The 27,107-nt window shown below is 42.6% G+C and overlaps 1 protein-coding gene across 1 annotated transcript in view; it reads right to left on the bottom strand.

Annotated features, from left to right (window-relative positions):
* Positions 1–27,107, bottom strand: part of vwa8 (von Willebrand factor A domain containing 8) — a 128,478-nt gene that overhangs the window by 32,219 nt on the left and 69,152 nt on the right. The window contains exons 26-37 of the mRNA XM_039817835.1: positions 26,372–26,523; positions 24,009–24,117; positions 22,592–22,730; positions 20,621–20,808; positions 15,583–15,705; positions 13,953–14,017; positions 13,474–13,599; positions 12,110–12,219; positions 9,636–9,787; positions 7,854–8,058; positions 7,651–7,732; positions 5,406–5,610 (exon numbers count right to left, since the gene is read on the bottom strand). Of these exons, the coding sequence (XP_039673769.1) occupies positions 5,406–5,610; positions 7,651–7,732; positions 7,854–8,058; positions 9,636–9,787; positions 12,110–12,219; positions 13,474–13,599; positions 13,953–14,017; positions 15,583–15,705; positions 20,621–20,808; positions 22,592–22,730; positions 24,009–24,117; positions 26,372–26,523 (1,656 nt within the window). The remainder of the gene's footprint in view (positions 1–5,405; positions 5,611–7,650; positions 7,733–7,853; positions 8,059–9,635; positions 9,788–12,109; positions 12,220–13,473; positions 13,600–13,952; positions 14,018–15,582; positions 15,706–20,620; positions 20,809–22,591; positions 22,731–24,008; positions 24,118–26,371; positions 26,524–27,107) is intronic.

Raw genomic sequence — 27,107 nt, 5'->3', positions numbered from 1 at the left:
TGGGCTACAAGAGCAGCTCTGGTTGAGAAAGAGGTATGAGTCATTTGGACAATGCAGCGACAGGGTGGTGTGTGTGTGTGTTTGTGTGTGTGTGTGTGTGTGTGTGTGTGTGTGTGTGCGTGTGTCACATAATGTCCCAGCAGGACCATTATTTTCTTAAATACATGAATACTATATATGAAAACATTTCTTCCTGATATGATCACCTAGCATTAGTGTTATTCTATACAGTATGTCTCAGTCCGTTTACGGCTTCCACGCCAAAATTATGGGCGCAACATGATTTCCAGTGTTGGGAAAGTTCACTTTGTACATGAAAATAGTAAAAAGTTCAGTTCACAAATTTTAAAATGAACTAGCTCAGTTCATAGTTCATACTTCCAAATTTTGAACTAAGTTCACAGTTCCAAAAATGAACTAGTTCATAGTTCTTTTTTTTCCCCATATGTTGCTGCGAGCTATTATTTTTCAAAATGATTGCCACAGCCCATATATAGAACCACAGACAGCAATTATTTTAACAGTTTTAACACTGAAACTATGCGTCAGATTTCATCTTCACATCCAATCAGTTCAACGTGCCGTTTCAGGTTTGCTGTGGATGGGACTGAAGTGCCGATTTTCTTTTCTTTCTTGTTTTTCCCCTACATATGAAGGCCTGTTTACGGTGTGTTTTAGCCATGGTTTTCAGCCTGGGAGACTCTATAGAAATCTGGCACCCTATTGGACGAAGTTAAACTGAGAGAGCGTGGCGTTCACAGACACCAGAATGAAGGAGTTCACGGTAAAGTTCATCAGGCAGTAATAGGTTACAATACGTTCAGTTCACGTTCCCCCAAAATATGAACGAGTTCATGAACTATCGTTCAATGAACGCGTTCAGGCACAACACTGATGATTTCTCAGAAACAAAGTTGAAACAACTAAAACTGGTAGCCATAACTATGATCATTTCATAATCCGGGTCATTGAGGATACAAAACAAACATTTAAATAGGAAAAAACACTTCAGGAACCAGTGCCCCTCCCAAACCATGTTAATTTAAAATTGTTTAATTCATATTTAAAAATAATAATAGATTTGAAGTTTTAGGGTGCTTTTAGCATCTCTTTAAATGGCTTCTAGAAACATTAGATTATTGAAGAGAAAGGAAACTTGTACTTTTGAAATGTGCCATGATGGCTTAATTCTGGGTGTTTGGGCGGTCTGCTTGTCTAACAGTTGTTTCAGGCTATCGTCGGCTCCATCCCGTAGCTGAACATGTGATTTTTTTCCTGCTCCAAACCAATTCCAAGAATATGGTGCGCGGTGCATCTTTAGGCTTTAACGCAACCCTTTAGGGTGATGTCACAGACAGTGTGTATGTGTTTCTCCACAGTATTTGGTTGAAAACATCACATGTAATAATTGCTGTGTGGCGGTTGCCACTGGTCCCATTAAGCTAAAGATGGCACCTTAACCCCCGAGACAGAGAGGCAAGACGAGTGTGGGGCAGGCGGCGCAGGGGAGAAAAACCTCATTTTTATGACTGTGGGAATCTATGTCTCCATCCCAGCCTCCTCTCTCGATGACTTTTTCCCCTCTCTCTGTCTTTTTCTTCACCCGACGTCTCTCTCTCTCTCATCTGCGGTCCACGCCTCGTCTTGTGACATTAATAGCCTCATAAATTTCTGATTCTCCCTTTAGACGCCTGAAGACAGAAAGTGATTTAGGAGTGAAGACATCTGTGTGTGCAGTCACACAGCCTACTTTTGAGTGCTTTTTGGGAAGTGAATGCGTGGCCCTGTGTGAACTTGGGTGCATGCTAGTGTGTATGCGTGTGCTGGTATAAATGCATGCCTGCACATAAGTGTTTAAACATGCGAAATTGTGTCTACGTTATGAGGCGGTAAATGTGAAACACTCTTTTATTTGTCTGAGCTTATGAATCCAAGGTATGCTGCGTGTGCATGCAGGTGTCTCCGAACTCAAATTTGGTCATTTTTATACTTGAATTAACAACAATAACAAGTGTTGCTATACAGCTCCACACTTTGTTCCAAAAGCAGTTACTTGCACATTTCAAGAAGGTTACTGTTAACTTCTGCTGTTTGCAGATTGTGGCACAAGTCTGCAAGGCACTGCTGCAGACGATTTCAACTTTGAAGGAGCAAGCGTGTGTGTGTGTGTGTGTGTGTGTGTGTGTGTGTGTGTGTGTGTGTGTGTGTGTGTGTGTGTGTGCGTGTGAGTGTGACTGATAAGCTAGCTTCAGCTTCAGTTGGGGAGGAAGGGAGGGAAAAAGATGGCAGGTGTCCAATCAGGGCCATAGAGGAAGAAAAAAATCAATAAAAATAACACCCACACGTTGATATATGCGGGTGTAAAAACAAATCATATTGTACAATTAAGTTTCAGGTTGAGTGAGTGGCTATATAAGACTGAACTGCTAGCAATGTGGTCATATTATGCTGGATACCTGCTGACACCTACTTGGCACTAGCTGAACAATAGACGTGTGAGAGATGATGGCTGATGTCTGCTGTGCATCGGTGTGTATAACGATGATGTCAACGGCGCTGTTATAGAGCAATGTCAGACAGTCATGCACACCTGCAGGCATGCACTCATACATATGCGCTGACACCCACACACGCACGCACAGGCAGAGTCGAAGGCTAAGAGCTTTCGTCTTTCCTCTCAACAGACATGATCTCTGCTAACACAACCTGGTAATCAGCTCCGGCATACTATACATATATACTATATTCAGCATTTTGGCAGACTGTCTGTTCATGTTCACTGTGTTATCACTGATCCACATCACTAACTAGACTACATCTTGCACTAACTGTATATTGGGTTCACTACTTCTCTGCATTCATATAGACTATCTATTTATATATACTGCGTTATAACTGATCACTGGCTCCACATCACTATCTCGCCAACTATTTTGACTGAAGTCATTTTTAATGTAAAGAAAGTACAAATTTTCTAATTTCCAGCTTGTTAATTGTGAATATTTCCTAGTTTCTTCTCTCCTCTGTGACAGTAAACTGAATATTTTTGAGTTGTCGACAAAACGAGACATTTGAGGACGCCAACTCGGGCTTTGGGACACAGACATTTTATAGACCAAAACAACTAATCCAACTAATCCATTAATCTAGAGAATCATCAACAGATTAATCAAAAATGAAAATAGTCGTTAGTTGCAGCCCAAGTTTCTTTTATTTTCCTGATTTCCCTTTTTCGTTTCATACTTTGGTCTAAAGCCTGATTGATACACTCTTTAAGCGTGTCATAAAAACGAGGTATTTGGCAAGTATTGCATATTTGCCACATGCAAACGGGTGAGCTCCTAAGGTCTGGTAAAGTAGTTTATCTCTGAGCAGATATACAGAGAGCCTTGTAGGCAGGTATGTTTAAATACAGTAGTGCTACTGTTGCTTCCAGTGAGCTGACACAGAGCACAGGGAGACCTGGCCTTAAAATGACATTGGATATAGGGAAAATCAAATCCCCCCCCACCGAAATTGTTTAGAGTCGAGGCGATGTCAGACTGAAGATGGAAACGGAGTGTAATGAGTTGACAATTCTGTCTGATATCAAGAAATGATTTTAACATCTGTATGGCATATGTTTATGACATATTTTCTCTTTCTCCTTTGCAGATCTGGAGCCCCAGTGCACATTTGCCACATGCAAACAAGTGAGCTCGTAGTGAGGCGAGATGTGTAAAGAGTTTGGCAAAGTAGCGTATCTCTAAACAGATATACAGAGAGCCTTGTAGGCAGGTATGTTTAAATACAGTAGTGCTACTGTTGCTTCCAGTGAGCTGACACAGAGCACAGGGAGAGCCTGTGTAAGTCTGACCTACAGTGGACTCAAGGTGCCCCTTCACAGCCGACCTGACTCCTGAGGAATCTAGGCCACGGAGGGGTCCCGTGTGCGCATTACAGGTGTGCAGGTGCACGGGAGTATGCGCATGAATGAATATAATCTCAGTCAAAGCTTCATTTTTGGCTCAGTAGCCCTGGGTTGGACCGCAGCACACCCTTAAGAAAATCTATATCTCTGGAGTCATGGCAACACAGAATGAGTACGCAAAATCATAACGATTACTTCTCCTCATAACTTCTTGCAGGAGTAAAGGTAGACAATGGTGAAGATTGAAACAAATCATTTTTACTTTCCCTTTATTTGAATTCCTGGAAAAACTACCCGTGTTTGGCGTAAAAGATGCTTAAACGGCACACAGAACTTAATAGTCAATTTGTGAATTTGTGTAACTTATTAAAGATTCAAGGGAGAAAACAGTCACTCGTCTACATCATCCACTTGTATGATCAGTCTCTTCAATATCCTCGTTTTTAGTCCACGTAAAGGCTTCTCTCTCTCTCTCTCTCTCTCTCTCTCTCTCTCTCTCTCTCTCACTGCCATGTGCACAAACCCCAGATGTGCAGATAATGCCCACTACATCTGGGAGGCTACATTATCTAAAGAATGTATCTGCCTGTGTTGCGTATGTGGGCATCCTAACAATGCTCCCTCAGTACGCTGGTCCGAACATGCTCTGAACCATACTGAGGGGTCAAACCTATTGCATCATCAGCACAATGGCCGTCCATTCATACACACCCACCCAGAGTACAGCCGGGTCATACATTTGGGGCCTGGAAACATTCCGGTTAGCACAAAATCAGGAATGTTTCAGCAGCTTATATATTCTGGCAGAGTGAGGCAAGCATTCAGTGCCACTTCCATCTGAAATTGTTGTCACTGTGGTTATTTATAAAGTAGCACTGCCCCTCTGTGGTTTTGAGAGAAAATGCAGGCTGTAAGTATTTCTATTCATTCATTTCTATCCATTACCCAATCATCTTTTTAAAATCAAATGTATTGGATGGGTACGAGGAGGACTGGAGGTGATTGTATTGTGTACCGACTGTATTGTTCTTGGGGTTATATATTATGTCTAGTTTGGATGGGTTATTATTCGGTTTGATTTAACTGACAGATGAAACATGGAAGGTGATTGCTGGAAAATAAAAAAAATAAAAAATTGTGTGTGTATGCATGTGTATGTGTGTCTGTAAGTAGGTATATATGCATGTATGTGTATGTATACATACATAAATAAGTGAAGAACTTAATTGTTTATTCAACTTTAGTAGAGAAGTAGAAAAAAGGGGTTCATTTATATTTTTTCTTTTTGAACATGGAAATCCTTATTTTAATCATTTACACTAATTTTGCAAGATCTGTTTGTCTAATATTTTGTTTTTGTTGGTTTTCTTGCTTGTACTGAAATGTTCTCATTTATCTTTTTATTTCAATGTTGAAAATAAACTGTAAATCTCATCTTTGTGATACAACTTCTCCATGAACCATTTCAAATGTTGAAACAAACTCGTGATATTACCTGTATGGGCCTGCCATCCTCTGTCCCAATCATATTCCTCCACTCCATCAGCGACCGCTGCAGGGTGTCCAATCCGGTCTCCCAGAGCCGGACGTACCCGCCCATATCCACGGTGACCACGCCTCCAGAACCGAGAGCAGCTATGAGCACGTCAGACTCTGACACCTTGGACAGCCAGCTGGTGTAAGGCGACACCGTCATCGACCTGCCAATCACAAATAGGTAGCGAAGTCGCGACGCAGTCACTAAGAGAAGTCATCGAAAGGCCATTAGGGCTTTCACTAGATTTAACATTTCAACTTTCCTCGAATGTGTACATTAGTCAATTCATAACGAGAGTTATCTCGAGACACTTTACAGATAGAGTAGGTCTAGACCACACTCTATAATTTACAAAGACCCAACAATTCCAGTAATTCCCCCAAGAGAAAAACTCCCTTTTAGGGAGAAACCCGGGACAGACCCAGGCTTTTGGTAGGCGGTGTCTGACGGTGCCGGTTGGGGGTGTGATGAACAGTGGCGATAATAGTCACAATAAAGATAATGGAACTATGACTAGAAATAGTAGTTGTTGTAGTAGTTCATGGCGTAGCAGGGAACTGCAGGGTGTGGCAGGGCATAGCATGACGTAGCAGGGCATAGCATGACGTAGCAGGGTGTAGCAGGGCATAGCAGGGCGTAGCAGGGCATAGCATGGCGTAGCAGGGCATAGCATGACGTAGCAGGGTGTAGCATGGCATAGCAGGGCGTAGCAGGGCATAGCATGGCGTAGCAGGGCATAGCATGACGTAGCAGGGTGTAGCAGGGCATAGCAGGGCGTAGCAGGGCATAGCATGGCGTAGCAGGGCATAGCATGACGTAGCAGGGTGTAGCATGGCATAGCATGACGTAGCAGGACTTTTTGTTGCCAGTCAAAAAAAAAAAGTTCTGCCAGGGTTTTACCTGCCTCAACACGATCACCATGGACTATGTGTGTCTGAATTTTGATGTTTACCCTGATGGTAAAATGGACTTTTCACCTCACTTGACTCAAGTGGTCAAAGAAATACACTGAGTTGGCGTAATTTGATTTAGATTGGCAGGGGAAATCTTGTATGCAATATGGGATGAGGCAATAGTCACAAAGGACAAGTAACAGACTCACACAGAACATGCAACAGCAAGACAGGAAACACGATAAAAGATTTTTTTTTTAAAAAGGAAAAGAGAAAATATTTGCATTCTTTTTGTTATTGTATGTCTGATGAGAGTAAAGGTTGTTTTATACACATTATATTCTTGTGTGATACATAATAATTCTATGATACTGAAAATCATAGTTTAAAAAAATAATTTTGCAAGTTTAAAAAACATGATAGTAAAATATATAAAGGCAATTCATCAGTATTTCTCAATGCAAAGCTGTCTCTGACCACTAGCTGGTGCTACAGGACGCAAAAAGGATGTTGTTATAAAAGTATTAAAAGCAGTATTGAACTCAGCGCAGATGAAGGCTGTCTCAATTCCTAAAAATACTTCTCAAGGAGAGAGGAGAGAGGGGGGAGAGTTGAGCGAGGAGCCAAGAGCAAGGAGCCGGAGACAAAGGAAGAGAGAGGAGGCTTGTCGGAGAAGCTGTGAGCGAGGGATGGACAGGTGTATCCGTGGTAGTCTTTACGGCACCCGTGAAGTATAAAAGAGGCGTGACATACAGCTGGAATATTCAAACCATGGGCAGCTGTGCCACACGTCATATTTCAGTCAGACAACTCACGTTTGAAATGTTTACTGTAACTAGAGCTGGGCAATATATCAATATTATATCGATATTGTGATATGAGAGTAGATATGTTAGATTTTGGATATCATAACATCGTAATATGACATAAGTGGTGTCTTTTCCTGGTTTTAAAGGCTGCATTACAGTAAAGTGATGTCATTTTCTGACCTTACCAGACTGTTTTAGCTGTTCCATCATTTCAGGGCTGAAAGCAGGCAGCGGTATACAGCGGTGCAGCTCGAGTTGACTGACTGAACTAGCTCGCAGGGCGTCGCACCATTTAATTAACGTCGCTTTCAAACAGGGAAGGCTTTTTTTTTTTTTTTTTATTCCTGTTACCTCGACTCCTCGTGTTTCTTTCTCGCCTCTTCCGCTCGCATCTCAGGTGGGAGAGACTAAGATGCGAGGAGAGGAGGCGAGGAAAGGTATTTAGGATGTACAAACTAGACAAATTAGAAGAAGGGTAAGAAACAGCCGTGTACGGTTTACCTCGGGACGGGAATATATTTGACTTTTTTGGAGTTCAGATCAGTCACCTCCAGGTACGCTGCCGTCATTGGAGGTGTGACATCTGAGTGACAAAAAAAAAAGAAAAGAAAACAAGTCTGAACACATTCACCGTCTCAATTAATTTGCTAAGTTGTATACAAAACGCATGTCTCTGAGCTCATTTGTGTGATCTGAAGTCTGACCTTTGGGGTAGACCTCCTTCAGGGGCACCTTGCTGGGTGGAAGGGCTCGGACCACCTGATTGGCTGAGAGCAGACTGACACAATTCTCCTGTTTGGCCGCGCCAGACCGAAGCCCCCCTCTAAGGAACATGTGAGCCCCAGTCTCAGCACTCTTCATCACTGATAGGTCAACAGGCCTCTTAAAGCTGTACACCTCGTTAGGGGACTGGATAAGAAAAGACAAGAGGATCACAACGTGTACATCAAGAACACTGCTGCATGAGTACATTAAAGTGCATATTATGCTTTTGGGCTTTTTCCCTTTCCTTTATTGTGTTATATATCTTTTTTTGTGCATGTTATAGGTCTACAAAGTGAAAAAGCCCAAAGTCCAGCCCAAAGGGACTTACCATCTCCAACAACTGTTCACAAACTGCTCCAAACAGCTCGATTGTAGTCCAGCCTTTACTTCAGAGACAAACGCTCTGGCTAAACTATTTAAAAACGTCCGGTTTGTTCAGGACGCCCCCGTCTGTCGCTAGCAATGATGACGCAGTGATTAGTGACGATTCTCTCTGACCAATCAGGAGTCTGCAGGTTTTCACGTCACCTTTTGGTATCGCCTCAGCTCGATTGGAACCTCAACAGAGGTGATACTAAATAAAGTACCCGTCGGCAGGTACCAGGGACTTTTTTTCATAATGGAAAACCTAAAAAAAGCGAGTAGAGTCGAGGCGAGGCGAGCAGGTACCATGTAATGGAAAAACGCCAATAATGACCCTGTCAGCCTTCTGGGTCTGCTCTCTTAAGCTCAACGAGAAAACTCCGCAACTTGGCAGCCTTGCATTACAGTGGAAAATAACTTTTTAGAAGTTAGAATATATGTAACGATGATACCGCAAACTTCTTCTTCTCAGTAGATGGTAAAGGTGTCTTCCCTTTGTATAGAGAAGATACTACACCAGCGGTCCAACCAGACATCTGACATTGGTATGAAAAGCTGTGGGAATAGGACATTGTTGTCCCGACAGGATGTGGTTTCATAATTTCGGAATGTCCAGCTGAGTTCTGAGAAGGCAGGCAAATTCCACTGAGACAGGATGTGCGAAGGTAAACGTTGTCCCGAGCAGCTTCAATGTCAAATGATTAGCTCAAATCTGAAAAAGCTTCCTGTCCCAAATAGTAACCCAACAATCTTCCACCAAGTCCTTTTATAATAATCGGTAACACTTTACTTGAAGGTAACTACATAAGAGGGACATGACGCTGTCATGAACAGTGTCATGAACATAAACAAGTCAAAAACGTTTCTTTTAGTAAGTGTCATTCGATTTTTTACATGTCAAGTTATGGTTATGGTTATGGTTATGTTAGGGTTCATGTGTCATAACTGTGTCATGTGTTCATGGCAGTATCATGTCACTCTTATATAATTCATAATTCATCAACTCATAATTGCAAAAGGGTTCTCGACTGTTGTAGAAAGAAGTGGCTGATCTTTAATGCAATATCTACATTGCCCATTATCAGCAACCATTCATCCAATGTTCCAAAGGCCCATTCTGTTTACTAATCTGATATCATTTTAAAAGGCTAACTGAGAAATCATTGGAGAACCCTTTTGCAATTATGTAAGCACATAATGTAATCTGAAAACTGCTGCCCTGGTTAAAAAAACACAATGCAACTGATTTCAGCTGGTATTCTGTCTATAATGGAGTGGAATGGAAATTTCTAAGTGACCCCAAACTTTTGACCGGTAGTGTAGATACCTTCAAGTCAAGTGTTACCTAATAATCTTACCACGAGGTCTGGGAATCCCACAACGACCCGTGCAAAGGAGCCGGTGTCGGCCAGTATACGGTTGGGTGAAACGATGTTCTGGTCCAGAGCGGCACTGAGGTTCTCGTTGGGTAGCTGCTCACACGACAGCATCTGGGGCACGGCCACCTCCGCTGGGATAGAGGGAGTGAAGAAAGTTGATTTCATTTATATAGCACTTTAAAAGCAAACAAGTTCGCACCAAAGTGCCTCACAAAGACAAAAAACATATACAAGCGTAAAACACACATACTGTATATTAGAGCTGGGCAATATATCGATATTATATCGATATCTTGATATGAGACTAGATATCATCTTAGATTTTAGATATTGTAATATGGCATAAGTGTCTTTTCCTGGTTTTAAAGGCTGCATTACAGTAAAGTGATGTCATTTTCTGAACTTACCAGACTGTTGTAACTGTTCTATTATTCACCTTTACCCGCTTAGTCATTATATCCACATTACTGATGATTATTTATCAAAAATCTCACTGTGTAAATATTTTGTGAAAGCACCATTAGTCAACACTACAATATCATTGTGGTATCGATATCGACGTATTTGGTCAAAAATATCGTGATATTTGATTTTCTCCATATCGCCCAGCCCTACTGTATATACATAGATATAGTGGAAATACAACACTTTCAAGTAGAAACAAGTTTAGAAACAAATTGAAAGTCGAATTGAAAAGGAGTAATTGAAAGGAGCATGATGGAAGAGAGAAAAGAAACAGTAAAAGAAAGGTTGGCGTTGAGATTTTAGCCCCAAAGGAAAATCACCAGCACCAAAATTAAAAAGAATTGAGAATAAAAATAGCAATTCGAATCCCCTCTAAATGTGTTTGAGAGCAATTTACCAAACAACCGTTAAACAAGCAGAACATAAACTTGAATATATGAGAGCTAATCTCAGTTTTATCTCCACAGGCTGTACCGGACTCTCCCGGTGAGTTATTTCAATATTAATATTATAATTTTTTTAACCAGTTTTGTGAATTGGGGTTTAATTTACTCTAGCATTATACACAGTTTATCAAATGTTCAGAAATCACAGGTAAATGCATGGATTTCTTTCAAATAATCACAGAATTGCCTTTACTGTATGCGGACCGATCATGCTTACTGTCCCCCACAACGCCAGGAAAGCCCCTGACTCTGGAGAGTACTGGAGCAGTGTACTACACGTGTCTATTATATCAATGAGCTCACTGCAGCAACCCTCTGAGGCGCTCATATAGTTCTTCTTTTTAGATTACAATAAAGTTCACCATCTTCAGTTAGGGCCACTGAGCTATTACAGCGACTTCTGACCTTTGTGGACTATTTCAGTCTAGATTGTTGGACGTTACTCATGACTTCACATTTTTGCTCTCACTAACTGTGACATGTGAGCGTTCTGAAAGTTTAATATTGGTTGAAACCGGCATGGTTCACACCATGTATTTGGTTTGACTCAAGGCCAGTCGACAGAGGTCGTTTTTTTTAGGGCAGACATATGGCGGCCCATGGCACCAGTCTATTTCTCTGGATGTCCGTTTGCTTGCTTTCGTGAATAGCGCTGACATAATGTCTTTAATAAGTGTTACAGAGCATCTGGCTATTACATAAAAGCCCTGTCAGGGTTCAACAATACAGGTCGCCCAATGGCCCGGGCCAAGTAAAACGCTTCGTCGGGCAAGTCAATTTAACAACCCACTTGCCCGTTTGGGCATCATAAATAACGTTATCCTTCTCTTGCCCCCACTCACCTTGCCCATATCGGCGAATCCTTTTTGAATGATTTGATTTAAATGTGGGTTGGCCAATCAAGTATTGCGTTCTGGTGACATGTGACTGCTGGCTTTTTTGTTAGAAGAAGAAGAACGACGGGTGGCGAGATGATGAGTGTTTCAAGCGTCGGCAGTAGAGGATGTCCAAACAACTTCAGTGTTTTGCTTACCGCGAGTTTGAGTCCGAGGCAGATAAAAGTGGATCAGTTTTTAAAGGAACGTCTTCATTCAGATTTGACTATGACTATTGACTATTTATGACCACTCTTACAGGGCTGGGCCCCCACCATATTAATTATCTATTAATTTAACAATGCCTGATAAAGTATATATTTAACTTTTTGTCTTCATGTTGTTGTTTTGTCTTTTTAATTGTTGGAGCTTGTATTGCAAGACAAATTTCCGTGTTTACGGACAATAAAGTGTTATCTTATCTTAACTATTCTTTGATAACCACTGAACAAATGTATTTTTGTATAGAGCCTAGTAAAAATTTACTTTGGGCAAGTAGAATTTATTTTTTTATTTTACTTTTTGTATTCTTAAAAAAACCTTAAAGTTGAAGCCTGCCTGTTAATTTTTGTTTAGAGCTGAGAGACGTCCATCTTTATATATATATATATATATATGTGTGTGTGTGTGTGTGTATATTTGTGTGTGTGTGTGTGTGTGTGTGTACCTGAGCTGGCTCCATGGCCTGTGCTGACGGAGTCCTCACTGACGCTGTGGAGCTGACACACTCCAGAGTCTTCAGCATTCATATGCATGGGCTTGGTCAGCAGGAACTTCCTATTCAGGGACACATACAGCATGTCGCATTATGAGTGAATGTAAACTGCTCATATTATGCTTTTTCTCTTTCCTTTATTGTGTTATATATCTTTTTTGTTCACGTTATAGGTTTACAAAGTGAAAAAGCCCAAAGTCCCCCCCAAAGGGACTTACCATCTCCAACAGAAAACACTGTTCACCAACTGCTCCAAACAGCTCTGTTGTAGTCCAGCCTTTACTTCAGAGACAGACGTGGTCACTTTGGAACACACGTTATAATGCTCGCCTAGCTGCTAGCGTGGCACGCCCTCATACTCTGCTTCTGACTGGCTAGTAGTCCTTACCTAGCTGCTAGCGTGGCACGCCCTCAAACCAAGCTAGTTAGAGCAGAGGCCTGAAGATTTCAGATAGTTGTATCTCCATGTCCAGAATTGAAACGTTCCGTATGAAAGACTAATTTGTTCACATTTAAATAACTTACCACTCTGAAACATTTTGCTCCAGTCTAGGTTGCGAAGCCTGTCGGGTTGTTCTGCCTGTGTTTCGGGGCCAGACTCTGGTTCAAACATGTACGGCTGAGTCATATCCATGAGGTGCATCCCATAGCCCTTAAATTGCCTCCTTGACTCCTCCACTTGCCTCCGTTCCTCGCGTCTTAGTCCCTCCCACCGAGGGGGCACGGGAGAGACACGAGGAAATCACGAGAGGAGCGAGGCAACGAGCAAATGTTTTTTTTTTTTTAGAGGGATGAGACGTCCTTTCCTCTGAAGCGTCACGAGTTCGTCAGCTGTAAGTACGGAGTTAGCAACTCCTTAAGCTGCACGCCTTCCAGGAAGACTGCTCTTGTGTTTCCTCGCCTATAGCTCCTCGATGATCCCTCCTCGATGATCCCTCCTTGATGCTCGCGCCTCGGGGCAGAAATAAGAGCTTTGAGACGGCCTTCACCGAGGAGGTACAGAACAACTTCCAGTTCAGCTGAGGACCGAGGAGTCGAGGAGCTATCAAATAAGGGACATGGGATGTATCTATGGTTACTGGCTGAAGCGGGTTGGTTTTGGATCACACTAGTTGCTTGTCAGGGCCTGCCCTACTCTGCTTCTGACTGGCTAGTAGTCCTGCGCGTGTGCGACTCCCAACAAAGATGGACCAGAAGTGAGATGCCTCACTCTGTAGCTAAAACTTGAACATTTTCTTGAACCTGAAAATGAGCCTAATATGAGCACTTTAAACGTTTAGACCCTCAGAGAGATTTGAAGTCCGTCCCTTACTCACTTGTTGGTGTTGCTCTCCAGCAGCAGCCAGCGGTCCTCTGCCACGAGGAAGACCGACTTCAGGTTGATGGGAAGGGAGATGGAGTGAACCCGGCCCTCCAGCACATCCAGCACCTCCAGCTGGTTGCTACAGACACGCACAGACACACAGACACACACACACACACACACACACACACACACACACACACACACCGATTACTACCAGCGAATGACTGAGCTTGCGCTGTCAAACACTGTTGTGGATGATCTAGTTTCAGTTCACTTTCAGTTTATTCACAAAAGTTAAAAGAAAAGTACAATCATAAGTCATAATGCAGATACGTATGTGAAATGGGACACCCTGGTAAGCTATCTCAAGTTTGTGTGAAGGGGGCCAGGCACTAGCAAATAATACACATTATAAATACCATCATATTGCTTGGATAAAAAAAAAGGAAGATGTATAATACAATAACAGTTTAGATCTGAGTAGCTTACCCATCCTCCTTATAGAAGAGGAGCCAGTTTTTGTGGGCGAAGTCATGACACATTTTATGCCCTCCCTGCAAAACAACACATAATACACAAAACGTTCACTTTGGAATGATTAGTTCAGTGTCGTAAAGTGTAAATGATTACTAGTCCTTGTGTAAAACTGGACACATGGGGGGGGGAGATTTAGGTACGCATATTCGGCTCTGGTTTTAGGGGTCTTTCCTAAAAAGTTAAATAAATGAATAAAATGCAATATGACATCATTTTGGACCATTATTGTCACCATATCTGTGTCTAAAAGATTGGAAAAGCTGGAGCAGAGAATAAATAAACAACACAGAAAAAACTTGCGAAAGAAGTCCAACTACAATCATTAGATCTGAGAAAAATCTTTTAGTTAGTTTGATGCTTTTTTCCCCCAACTTTTTTGCCGTTTTTTTGCTGCATTTCACATTCATTTAGCTTAGGTGCTGACAAAAACGGCTTGGGTGCTGCACCTAAGACTTATAATGGCAGGGCAAACCCTGTAGTCTATGTGGCCTCTCTGACTTTTTCTCCTTTCTCTTGTCTCCTTTGTATTGTCTTTTTTTCTATTGTCTGTACTGCATGAACTGCTTTAATGCCTTTGCCATCATCTGTGCTTGCTTGTTTGTGTGCTACTTCTTTGGATGTCTTAATCCTTTTTGCTTAGGCCTGCTGTCATCATAGATGTAATGTAACTCATATTAATGTTAACCATTGTATTTTATGATGCCTATTTTCAGCTGGCCGGGAGCTACAGCTGGAAATTAGCCATAGAGGCTAAAGCTTCTCCCTTTACTGTACAGTTAATTAAAGTGCTCATATTATGCTCATTTTCAGGTTCATAATTGTATTTAGAGGTTATATCAGAATATGTTTTCAAAAAACACCATATTTTTGTTGTACTGCACATTGCTCCAGCTCCTCTTTTCACCCTGTGTGTTGATCTCTGTTTTAGCTACAGAGTGAGACATCTCACTTCTGTTCCATCTTTGTTGGGAGTCGCACATGCTCAGTAGCTAGGTAAGGACTACTAGCCAGTCAGAAGCAGAGTATGAGGGCATGCCCTGACAGTACCTAGGTAAGGACTACTAGCCAGTCAGAAGCAGAGTATGAGGGCGTGCCCTGACAGTACCTAGGTAAGGACTACTAGCCAGTCAGAAGCAGAGTATGAGGGCATGCCCTGACAGTACCTAGGTAAGGACTACTAGCCAGTCAGAAGCAGAGTATGAGGGCGTGCCCTGACAGTACCTAGGTAAGGACTACTAGCCAGTCAGAAGCAGAGTATGAGGGCATGCCATGCTAGCAGCTAGGCGAGCATTATAACATGTGTTACAAAGTGACCATGTTTGTCTCTGAAGTAAAGGCTGGACTACAATAGAGCTGTTTGGAGCAGTTGGTGAACAGTGTTTTCTGTTGGAGATGGTAAGTCCCTTTGGGGGGGACTTTGGGCTTTTTCACTTTGTGAACCTATAACGTGCACAAAAAGATATATAACACAATAGCCAAAAAGCGTAATATGAGCACTTTAAGGGGGACTGTCCACAATATTATAAACTAATAAACTAAACCAAATACTGTGGAGATGATTCCAAACACTTAAACATCTGACCTGTGGTTCCTTACTGCTCCACCAACTGGAGGCTCTGGTGGCGGAGGGTGGATCAGTGTCCGGAGACAGCATGAGCCTCCGCACGGCGCCCGTTACCATGTCCAAATGGAGCACCGTGTTACTCTGGCAGAGGGACACATTGAAAGAGACAGAAAGCGGAATGAAAATGTCAGAAGAAGACTGGATTCAAAACGTCCAAATTTGCTTAAACCTCCGGAAAGAAAACTCCCAGCCAGCATAAATGGAAAACATGTCCGCGGACAGAGAGAGGAAATGAATCATTCCATTATGTCAATTACTTAACGCAATAAATGTTTGTCTTAGATTTGACACTCCCCGGATTATTATCTACAAACATCACATACATTTCTTCCAATTTATTGTTGATCTTTTGACAAAGATGGACTATGGCCTCACAGTATGGCCTAAAATTCTGAATATTTTGAGTATTCTAGCCATAATACACCATGGTATATATATATATGTAAATACACTATCTCATATTTTCAAATATGATTTGAATGCAGTAAAAGACTCTGAGACCACCTCTGTTAACAGTTTTGAAGGACTTGTTAGGGTTAATGACTCAAGGTTTAAAGTTCTAGATTAGTCCTGTGCACAACATTTACACAAGTAGCCATTGGCAATGAAAATCTTTGGCCTCAGGCACCTCCAGCAATGAAAATAACTAAAAGACAAAAACACGAGTAAAAGCTAAGACAAAAGAAAATAGTGCAAGTTAAGATATAGAGCTAAAATATAATAATATCTTGCACTCAGCGCAATTGCCTTTGTACACTGACGCATGTATCATTCCTATTTTGCACCCGACACACAGCTGACTTTTCCCTCCACAGACGCACGTCGGTAAATTAGGGAATGAATTTGCTTCAGCGAAAAGAGGAGGCGTGTTCAGGCGCAAACGTTCCCTGGTGCTATTTTGCAGTTTCAGAAAACAATTCCAGAAAAAACCTGGTCTAAAGTCAGTGGCGCTGGTCTAAAGTCAGTGGCACTAGTCTAAAGTCAGTGGAACTAGTCTAAAGTCAGTGGCGCTAGTCTAAAGTCAGTGGCACTAGTCTAAAGTCAGTGGCACTAGTCTAAAGTCAGTGGCACTAGTCTAAAGTCAGTGGCGCTGGTCTAAAGTCAGTGGCACTGGTCTAAAGTCAGTGGCACTAGTCTAAAGTCAGTGGCACTAGTCTAAAGTCAGTGGCACTAGTCTAAAGTCAGTGGCGCTGGTCTAAAGTCAGTGGCGCTGGTCTAAAGTCAGTGGCGCTGGTCTAAAGTCAGTGGCGCTGGTCTAAAGTCAGTGGAACTAGTCTAAAGTCAGTGGCACTAGTCTAAAGTCAGTGGCACTAGTCTAAAGTCAGTGGCACTAGTCTAACGTCAGTGGCACTAGTCTAAAGTCAGTGGCGCTGGTCTAAAGTCAGTGGCGCTGGTCTAAAGTCAGTGGCGCTGGTCTAAAGTCAGTGGAGCTGGTCTAAAGTCAGTGGAACTAGTCTAAAGTCAGTGGCACTAGTCTAAAGTCAGTGGCACTAGTCTAAAGTCAGTGGCGCTGGTCTAAAGTCAGTGGCGCTGGTCTAAAGTCAGTGGCACTAGTCTAAAGTCAGTGGCACTAGTCTAAAGTCAGTGGCACTAGTCTAAAGTCAGTGGCGCTGGTCTTAAGTCAGTGGCACTAGTCTAAAGTCAGTGGCGCTGGTCTAAAGTCAGTGGCGCTGGTCTAAAGTCAGTGGCGCTGGTCTGAAGTCAGTGGCACTAGTCTAAAGTCAGTGGCACTAGTCTAAAGTCAGTGGCGCTAGTCTAAAGTCAGTGGCGCTAGTCTAAAGTCAGTGGCGCTGGTCTAAAGTCAGTGGCACTAGTCTAAAGTCAGTGGCACTAGTCTAAAGTCAGTGGCACTAGTCTAAAGTCAGTGGCACTAGTCTAAAGTCAGTGGCACTAGTCTAAAGTCAGTGGCGCTAGTCTAAAGTCAGTGGCACTAGTCTAAAGTCAGTGGCGCTAGTCTAAAGTCAGTGGCGCTGGTCTGAAGTCAGTGGCACTAGTCTAAAGTCAGTGGCGCTAGTCTAAAGTCAGTGGCGCTGGTCTTAAGTCAGTGGCACTAGTCTAAAGTCAGTGGCGCTGGTCTAAAGTCAGTGGCACTAGTCTAAAGTCAGTGGCGCTGGTCTAAAGTCAGTGGCGCGTTATTCAGATGCTATTTTAGGGGCGCATGCTTGGCCATAATGTAGCGTGTGCACAATGAGCATACACTTTGCTTCTCTCATCTACACGGACGCAGCCGTTCCCATTTTTGCAAACCGTACATAATTACAAGGAAAAATATTACTGAAAATGCGCTTCAGGTGTTTGGATAGATCAGGAGACACTTTACAGTACAGTCCTCAAAAAGTCGCAGCATTCTTTGTGGCTTGTTGTGTTTTACACAACATTTCCATGAATGATGGATGTGTTGATGACATAAATGAGGAAATATTAGAGGACTTAAGGAGACGTGATGTTGAACTACAGAGCGGGTGGATGGAGATGGAGTGGGGGGAGGAGGAAGGGGCACAACAGGAGCAGGTGGTGCGTTTGGAGGCCCACGCTCCATGGCTGCAGCAATCCTCTCCAGACTTGAGGAGATGCGCCCGAAAGGCCGCAGCAACATCGCCACCCGGCCAAGACGGGTATTTATTACTTTGCCGCATCCCGGACAGCTCCTGCTGGCGTGCGCCAGGCAAATCCGCCGTCATAATAGCAATCCGCCATGGAACAAGCGCGCCTGCTCTTAAAGGGAATGTGAGATGACGCTCTGATTGGTTTATTGCACGTTACGCCCAAACCACACCTAGCTACTTCAGACCAACCCATTTTAGATTTGCGTCTGGCGCAAGAGTCATTTATCCCGCCGGTATCATAGCAACAGCACCCGAGATCTGCCCACAAAGCTACTTGCGTTTCACATTTGATACTTGCGTTTCAGATCGTTAAAATAGGGCCCAAACACATAAAATATGAATGAAGAATCAAAAGCAACAACTTCTTTCTGCATTGTGCTTTTCTTTTTGGTACCACGGCTGGTACCAAAAAGCTGTGCTTTTAGGTGCTCTTAGTTTTCAAATGTGCTTTTGTTTCGGCATAAATGTCTACAATTACAACTCACCGATGCTCTTGATGAGTTTGTTATTTTGTTAGTTCTAAACCATAGGGGGAAAAAAACTAGAAAAAGAATAGATAAAATTATAGACAAATGCATATTTTGGTGCATATCTCTCCTGCTGTCCAACCTGTACCAGTTATATTGCCACAACTAATTTGGACTCTAGCTAAAGTACTGGTGGCTGTACACAGTGCATTATTTTTGCATAACCCTTTGCTCTACTACAGCCAACAGAGGGTGCTACTCTCCAGGCGAAATTCCCTGGAGTTAGCTCCAGCTAATGTGAACGCTGCAAGTTACTTCAATTTACATTTTTTGTATGTGCTTCTGCATCTGTGTGCAGGAGCGTATCTCAGTGTGTGTGTGTGTGTGTGTGTGTGTGTTGGGTTAACTGTGTGCAAAAAAGGCTTTTGTTTGTGACGCACTAGGCTTCATCTTCAATTGAGTTTTATGAGCAGGAGCCACAAGGGAGCTGGCCTCGGCACCGGCCGCCATGCTTCACACTAATGGTTTCCTTATGGCCTCCCATTCCTGACATACACACTACTTCACCGAGGACTGGATGAGCTATTCAGAGAAGGCAAGCCCCATTTCCTGATTCTAAACATATACTGCCTTTGGAGGAGAGTGTGTACATCTGTGTGTGCGCACACGCGTATGTCCCCCTGCATGTGGATGTGGTTCCTGACAGGCCCGGGTGTTAAGAGTTGGTTTTTTGCATGTCCTTGTATGTGAATTTTGAATTTTTTGTGTGTGCATTAGAGCTGCAAAGATGAATCGATTAGTTGTCAACTATTAAATGAATCGCCAACTATTTTGATAATCAATTCATCGGTTTAAATCATTTATTAATTTGAAAAGAAGTAACAATTCACTGATTCCAGCTTCTTAAATGTGAATATTTCCTAGTTTATTCACTGCTATGTGACAATGAACTGAATATCGTGGACAAAATGAGACATTTGAGGACGTCATTATTAATTAATCGACAATTAAAATAATTGGTAGTTGTAGCCCTAGTGTGCATGCATTTATGTGTAAATGCCTAGTACGTGTGTGTGTGTGTGTGTGTGTGTGTGTGTGTGTGTGTGATTTCCCTGGAAAGCCAGTGACCTGTGAATAAACTTTCTGTTGTCTGGACCTCTTCATTTTTAGACAGACGTAACATGATCCATCAGCCACGGTATTTTTAGAAGTCCTCCTCTTGCCTAATATGCAACAGCTGTAAAAGTCTTCGGGTTGGAGAAATAGCTAACATGCATTGTTCTTGTCTCGCGCTCTGCTGTCATAGGCCGGGGTCCTCTGGGGTAAGAGAGGACAACCACTAACCACCAACCATTTTAAGAAATACAAACAGACAGCGCCAAAGCTATTCTAAATCTGGAAGGATGTGCTCTGAAAACAAGTTTAAATACCAGTGTTGCGTCAGTGTCACATTACACGTTGTACTTGTCAGTAAACAAGGACATCAGACAACTGAGACTGGACTATGTGAACACTGTAAATAATACTAAGACTAACTTACTATTTCCACATCATGTAGTGTGTGTGTGTGTGTGTGTGTGTGTGTGTGTGTGTGTGTGTGTGTGTGTGTGTGTGTGTGTGTGTGTGTGTGTGTGTGTGTGTCAAACTGCTTGTTAGGACTTGGATGGGATGCCCAAAAAGAGGGCTAAACGGCTAGCAAAGTACTGTGCACTGTCTGCTAACATGAGGAGACGCTGTTACTCATACCCATGAGAAGGGAGGAATATTCTTAATAGTATGAAGACCTGCTGTATGCCAACGGCCCATGATTTTGTATATATATTTAACCGAATCTATAATATTTATGTCCCTGTAAATTATTCTTTTTAAGTGGACTTAAATAAATTGTGTGTATGTGTGTGTGTGTGTGTGTGTGTTGCCAACCTGCTCCTCGTGCAGCACCACCTGTCCATCCAGAGGACTGCCGAGGGGCGCGATGGTGACGAAGGGCTGCCAGACGCCGCTGATGGTCCTGGGGAAGACGTCGTAAAGCTCCATGCACTGAATGGTCTCCCCGCGCTCCTTCATGGAGTACAGGGACACCGGGTTACACGTGGCAACGTACACCACATCTGCAAAACAAAGACAGAGAATGTGGGATTGTAATTAATGCGGTAATGTTGTCCGTCTAAATCCAGACAGCTTTGACAGTTAGTCGTTTAAACCAGTGTTTCTCAAAAGGGGGTATGTGTCCCCCTAGGGGTACTTTGGAGGTCTGCAGGGGGTACGTGACATTTTTCGCTAAATGTTTTTCAGTTACAAGGCTTTTGCACCAGACCATTGTACCTCTTTATATAGACTTTTTTTTTCTACCGAAAATGTGATGGTTTTGTGGCCTTCTTTTGACCTATTCTTGCCTTCCTTCCTTCTACTGTCTTTTTTTCCCCAAGTTTGTCGCTTTTTCCAAGTTTTTGTCACTTTTTTTGAAGTTTGTCACCTTTTTTTTGAAGGTTTTGTCGCTTGTTTTGACCTATTTTTGCCTTACTTTCTTCCATTTTTTCTACGGTCTTTTTTTCCGACGTTTTTGTCTGTTTTTCCAATGTTTTTTCTAAGTTTTTGTCGCGTTTTAAATTTTTTTGTCACTTTTGTCGCCCTAGTGTTGCCTTACTCCCTTCCTTCTTTCTAGTGTTTTTTTTCTGAAGTTTTTGTTGCTTTTTTGAAGTTAGTGTCTCTTTTTTCAAAGTTGTTACTATTTTCGAGCTATTTTTGCCTTAATTCCTTCTTTCTAATGTCTTTTTTCAAGTTTTTATTTTTTATTTTATTTTTTGTCTCCTTTTCTCATCAGCATTTAAATGGTCCAAGGCTGTTGTTTAGTAAATCTATCGCTGACATCGCTGTATTCTTCCTCTTTATATAGACTTTGTTTTTCTACCAAAAATGATTTGCGCTGCTCAGGGGGTACATGGCTTAAAACAACTGTTCAAAGGGGGAACATTATTGAAAAAAAGCTTTAGAACCACTGTTCAATACGTTTGGGGAATGTTTATGGTATCAGGTCTTTTTTTCTGTTTTGTGATCACTATCACTGGAGTTGTTGTGTTTTACCCACAACTGTTTCTAGTCCAAACTTCAGGGCTGCCGCCACTGAGTCAATTAGTCGACTAATCAGACTTTTTGGTCTTAGTCGACTTCGATTTCTTTGGTCGATAAGTCATTTTTTATGATTTTTTCCATTCTGAATGATTCATTTCCGGGAAAATTACAAGCATGTATCTAGTTAACACAAGATTTACGTCAAACTGTGTTTAATTTCTCCGTGATTCTTTGTGGAGAAAAGTGGAGACCTGTCATTGAAGGTGTTGTGTTTCATCCAATCACAGTTCCACAATTGTTTCCAGTAAAAACTTCAAAGGGCATCCCTCGTCTTCATCCTTTCTTGGAAGAAGTCTTCATGTGAGTGAATTGTGGATCCTCTAATGTACCTCTAAGTAAACACTGAGGCCTATGAATGTTTTGCATGGCCATGTTGATAGATGATTTGTGAGTCGTGTGAGTGAGTGAGTGAGTGTGTGAGTACGTGTGTGTGTGGGCTTGCTTAACTATATTCGTGGGGTCCAAAAACCGGGAGTCCAGTATGCTTGTGGGGTCCCGACAGCTTTGTTTAAAGGGCTGTTTGAGGGTTAAAACTTGATTTTAGGATTAGGGATAGAATTAGATTATGGTTAGGGTTAGGGTTAAGGTTAGGCATTTAGTTGTGATGGTTAAGGTTAGGGTAAGGGACTAGGGAATGCATTATGTCAATGACGGGTCCCCAAAAACATTGTGCCACAAACCTGTGTGTGTGTGTGTGTGTGTGTGTGTGTGTGTGTGTGTGTGTGTGTGTGTGTGTGTGTGTGTGTGTGTGTGTGTGTGTACCATCTTTGGTGGTGACATCACAGATGATGTTCACTTCATTCATGGGAATCTGCCAGTGGGCTTTCTCCTCGCTGAAACTCAAAGCCCTGCTTTCCTGTCTGTTGCAGGGGTAACTCTGCACACGCAGAAACACAGGGCCCTGGAAACACAAGACACACTGTTACAATAACGCACGCACACACACGCACACACACACACACACACACTTACTGACTCACCGAATATGAAAACAACACGGCAACTGTGCTACAGTGGCTGGACTCGGATCACAAGGCTGCTTGTTTATTTTTTCTCCGAATACTGCGGGCCGTCATGCCAAGCTGACACAACACAAAAAACTCCTAAAAAGGCTTTAAGATGATACTCCAAAAAAAAAAGAGCTTGAGAGATTGCTTTGGTCAGTTTAGACTCATGGATTAGTGGATCTCAAAGGTTCAGACTGAGTCGAGTTCGGAGATTGCTTACGTAAAGCCCTCGTGCAGCATAAACCACTTCGCAGTGGTGCATCTACACTTAGTAGCCACTTTATTAGGTACAGTACGATACAACTGTTCTGCCATAAATGTACTTTATACTTTATATGCTTTGCATTGAGGTCATAGTAAGCGTTGGTGTTGTACTGTACTATAATATATAGAGTAGAGTAGAGTAGAAGATCCTTTATACATCCCCGCGGGGAAATTCGAGTGTCCAGCACCTCAATTTTTGAGGGCTGGCAACATATGGAAGATGTATATATACTGAATTTAATCACAGTTATCACAGTTTGATGAGAAATAGTATGTACACACAAGCTGCCATTTACAAACTCATACAAACTTAATCTTATGCATCAATGTCTTGCATTTGAGGCGACCATACAATGTGATCTCACTTAATAGAAGTATGATAGAAGTAAGGGGCATTATCACAGGAAAGGCATTACGGTGAGACACAGGTGATGAGTGGCAGATGTGTGAGAGGGGAAGCAAACTGTTGCAGTCGGACATTGGAGATTCGCCCTCGTAAATTGTCAAATTGGCCATAACTTTGTTGCTGCCAACTGGCGTGGCAGCAGGGGTGGCAAGGCTTTCTGTTAGGGTGGCATTTGCCACTCTATGCCACCCCGGTAGATCCGCCCCTGAAAACAGGGAAAGAGCAGCATAATTACAACTACTGCACACAGCCCAGTTCTTATCTGGTCTAGTATAGTTGGATTGAGGACTGTTTCTAATATTCTGCCCCTCTCATGTATAGAAGTAGGGAGGAGAAAACAATTAGAAACACAGGTCTCTGGGGCTAATGGTATTGCTCCTGAGTGTAAGTGTTCATATAGGGATCTTTATCTTTTGTTGCAATTTTGATCCTTTTCCTATTTCACCACATGTGGAAGATGTGGAGGAGCTGCTAGTTGAACTTTCACAAGTGTGAAACCTACCTTGATGTCTATGGGGCGTGTCTCAGAGGGACAGAGCAGTTTGCGCCGAGCGTTGCCACCTTGGTTTACTGTCCAGTACCCCGTCATCTTGACCTCTGGCAGGGGCAACCTACAGATTGAAGTTCACATTTTGACAACTGCCCGGTAAGAACTGGAAACATGTGAATTCCTGAGATATAAATATAGCAAGTCGTGAGTAACGATGCAAATTAATGGCATGTGTTTTTGACAGTGCAACTTGGCCCGCATCTCACAGGTTTTTTTTAATATTTATTTTCCATTTCGTAAAATAATGGGTCTTACGGTCACCATTTTGCATCCCCACTTCAAATAAAATCAACTCATCTTATGAGGGCATCAACATGGCCACCACAAAATGACTTCAGATAGAATATTCTGTTCTAGGTGGAATTTCATGAAAACAAAGGCTTTAATTTGATCCGCCGCGCCTCTAGAGAGAAGCCAATAAAAAGTGTGTGTGTGTGTGTGTGTGTGAGAGAGAGAGAGTCCCTGCTCGGCTTGTTGTGTCTGTCCAGATGTTTACTGGTCTTCCCATGGATCATAGCTGGATTGTGGCCACAGTCTTATTGGCTGCAGGTGGGGTGAAAGATGCAACGCGACCGCAAAAAAAAAACACACAAATTCCAAGTGGATAAACGGGGTTGGAGGATAGACACTCAGGCCTCTAACCAGAAATATTTAAATTAATGGAAAAGCAGTGAGATACATTAAAGGAACTGTTACTTGTTTTCCATGTCCAAAATTGGAAATCAAGAGAGACATTTTTTTTTGTTGTTTAATGTACACAAGATGCTGTGTGATATAAACTCTTCAAGATGGGCTTTTAAAATCTAAAAGGCTCACTGAGCTTGAATGATGCCAGTACAGACATACTGGAACAGATAATCTATACAATCAGCTTTGTCATTGCTCAAGGAAAATACTTGTTTCTGCTCTGCTCTCTTCTCAAGATGTTACTTGAGAGATTTATGAAACCTAATTTATGAATGAGATACCTCAAATAAAACCACAGGAGACAGACGAGACAAATATTTTCCTTTATTTTAAAGACAAAGCTGTGCATAACAAGACAATGTACTGTAGTGGATGTTAGAATCGTATCTTTCCCTTATAGGAAAGGTGAGGTAATGTGAACGATCTAGTCCGCCATTAATGGAACACCTCAGGAAGCGCTGAGGAGACTTCATGGAAGCCTTAATGTTTCATTCAGTGTGAAACCAACATCAGCCGATTTCAAGCATTTCAGGATTCCATTTCTAAAAGTTACTAGCCACTCTTAAAAATCAGCAAATTATGTTTAACGGGTACGCTCTCAGCACAAGGGGGGGTTGCCAAAGGGCTCTCCTCAGAAAGAAAAGGGTTCTACCTGGAACCTCTGGCCTCTGAGGATACATACTGTTGTGTTGATGGAGTTTATTGTCAAAACGTTCGCTTTCTTCCGAGTCGACTATTAAACGACCAGCTCCACCAAAAACGTCACCGCGGGGGGTCCGTTCTAACTGTAGACCTGTTGTAGATGTTAAGTGCCCCAGACTTCCTCAAAAAATACAGTTCAATCACAACTGCAAATATGCCTCATTGTGTGTGAATAGAGGTGAATAAATATATTTGTATTTCTTGCAGCGAAGTGTCAGTTCCGTTTCATACGTAAAACATTTGGGGGGGGGTCTGTTGTTCGGACAGACCTGCCCCCACTGCTAAAAAATGTCTACGATATAGATTGTACATTTTGTTAATTTGATCGTCAATATTGTACCAGAAAAAAAGAAGAAGAAAAAAATCGTCGCAACGCAACCGTCACGTCACGCTGCGGTGGCCAATCATGTAACCGGAGATCAGACTTGAGCTCTGATTTGAGGCGGTGTGAGAGTCCCGTACAGGAAACGGGAAACATCGCTGCCTCTATCTCTGCCACAGCAAAGTTTTAAAACTGCCCGGGAGTTGGTGTAACAGCTGAATGTCTCCTGCAACAACAACGCACTCGCCGTGACTCGCTCGTCTCTCGCTCGTCTCTTTTCTTTCTCTCTCTACTGTGAAATGAAGCTGCCTTCAAGTGCGGCCCGGAAACGTCGAAAATCTCTGAACAATCTGACGGAAAACAGTAATCGTGAAATACGATCAGCTTTGTCGGGCGGTTCGAGAACAGGATGTACACAAATGGGCCGTTTGATTGACACTCCACCCCCGCCACACCACTCTGCGGCAAATTGCTGGATCGTTTTTTGTTTTTTTTTGGTGTGAATGCCCCGTAGTCAGGTACTGGATGTGCATGGATGCGCCTTCGATGCTTGTGTTTGTGTGTGTGTGTCGTCCTAGCGTCTTTGTGCTCCCGATGCCCTTACTCCTTCGCCAGTTTGACAGAGCTGGGCTTGGCTCCGATGGGGATCCCGTGCTTGTGCAGCGCTTCGATCAGGACCTCTCGCATGTCTTTGTTGTACGAGTCAAAGTCAAAGACGTTTCGCACCACGTTGGCCAGACCCTCGTCCGGGAATTTCTGGGAAGAAGAAGAGCGAGGAAGGGAGGGAAAGGGGAGAGAGGAGGAAGCAAAAGGGTAGTGAAGGGCGGAAGTCGGGAAAGGTTAATTGGGGGGAAAAAAGGGGACAAGAAAGAGAGGAGGGACACGGAGAGAGAAAGACAGAGAGAGAGAGAGTGGGGGAGGGAATGAGGGTGAAAAGGATGGCGGGAGGAGGGAGTTTTGGAAAAGAGAGACAGGGAGGATAGTGAGAGGAATGACAGGGAGATAAGAATAGGATAAAAGAGCAGGGAGGGTGGCAAGTAGGATGAAGAATTTGGGGAAAAAAGCAGAGAAGATGGAGTGAAGAGGGTCAAAAAAAGGAGAGAAAGTTAATATGATTTACAAGTCTCCAACAGGGGTCGATGCAGGGACACAGTCTGGAATTAAACGTGCTATCTGGAAGGTAACTCATCTCAAGCCTCTGACCACAACACAGAAAAGTCTTCCTTCTCTTGCTGAGGCAGCTTTGTGTTTGGGATATAATTAGAGAGATACAAGTTATATTGTCTCAATACATTTTCTGTATTGTACAGTAACTACGGTGATATGTTGGAGAGAGACGG

Source organism: Perca fluviatilis, chromosome 12 (assembly GCF_010015445.1).
Source record: "Perca fluviatilis chromosome 12, GENO_Pfluv_1.0, whole genome shotgun sequence".
Taxonomy (NCBI): Eukaryota; Metazoa; Chordata; class Actinopteri; order Perciformes; family Percidae; genus Perca; species Perca fluviatilis.
Note: the sequence above shows the minus strand (reverse complement) of the source record. Positions and strands in the feature narration are given on the sequence as shown.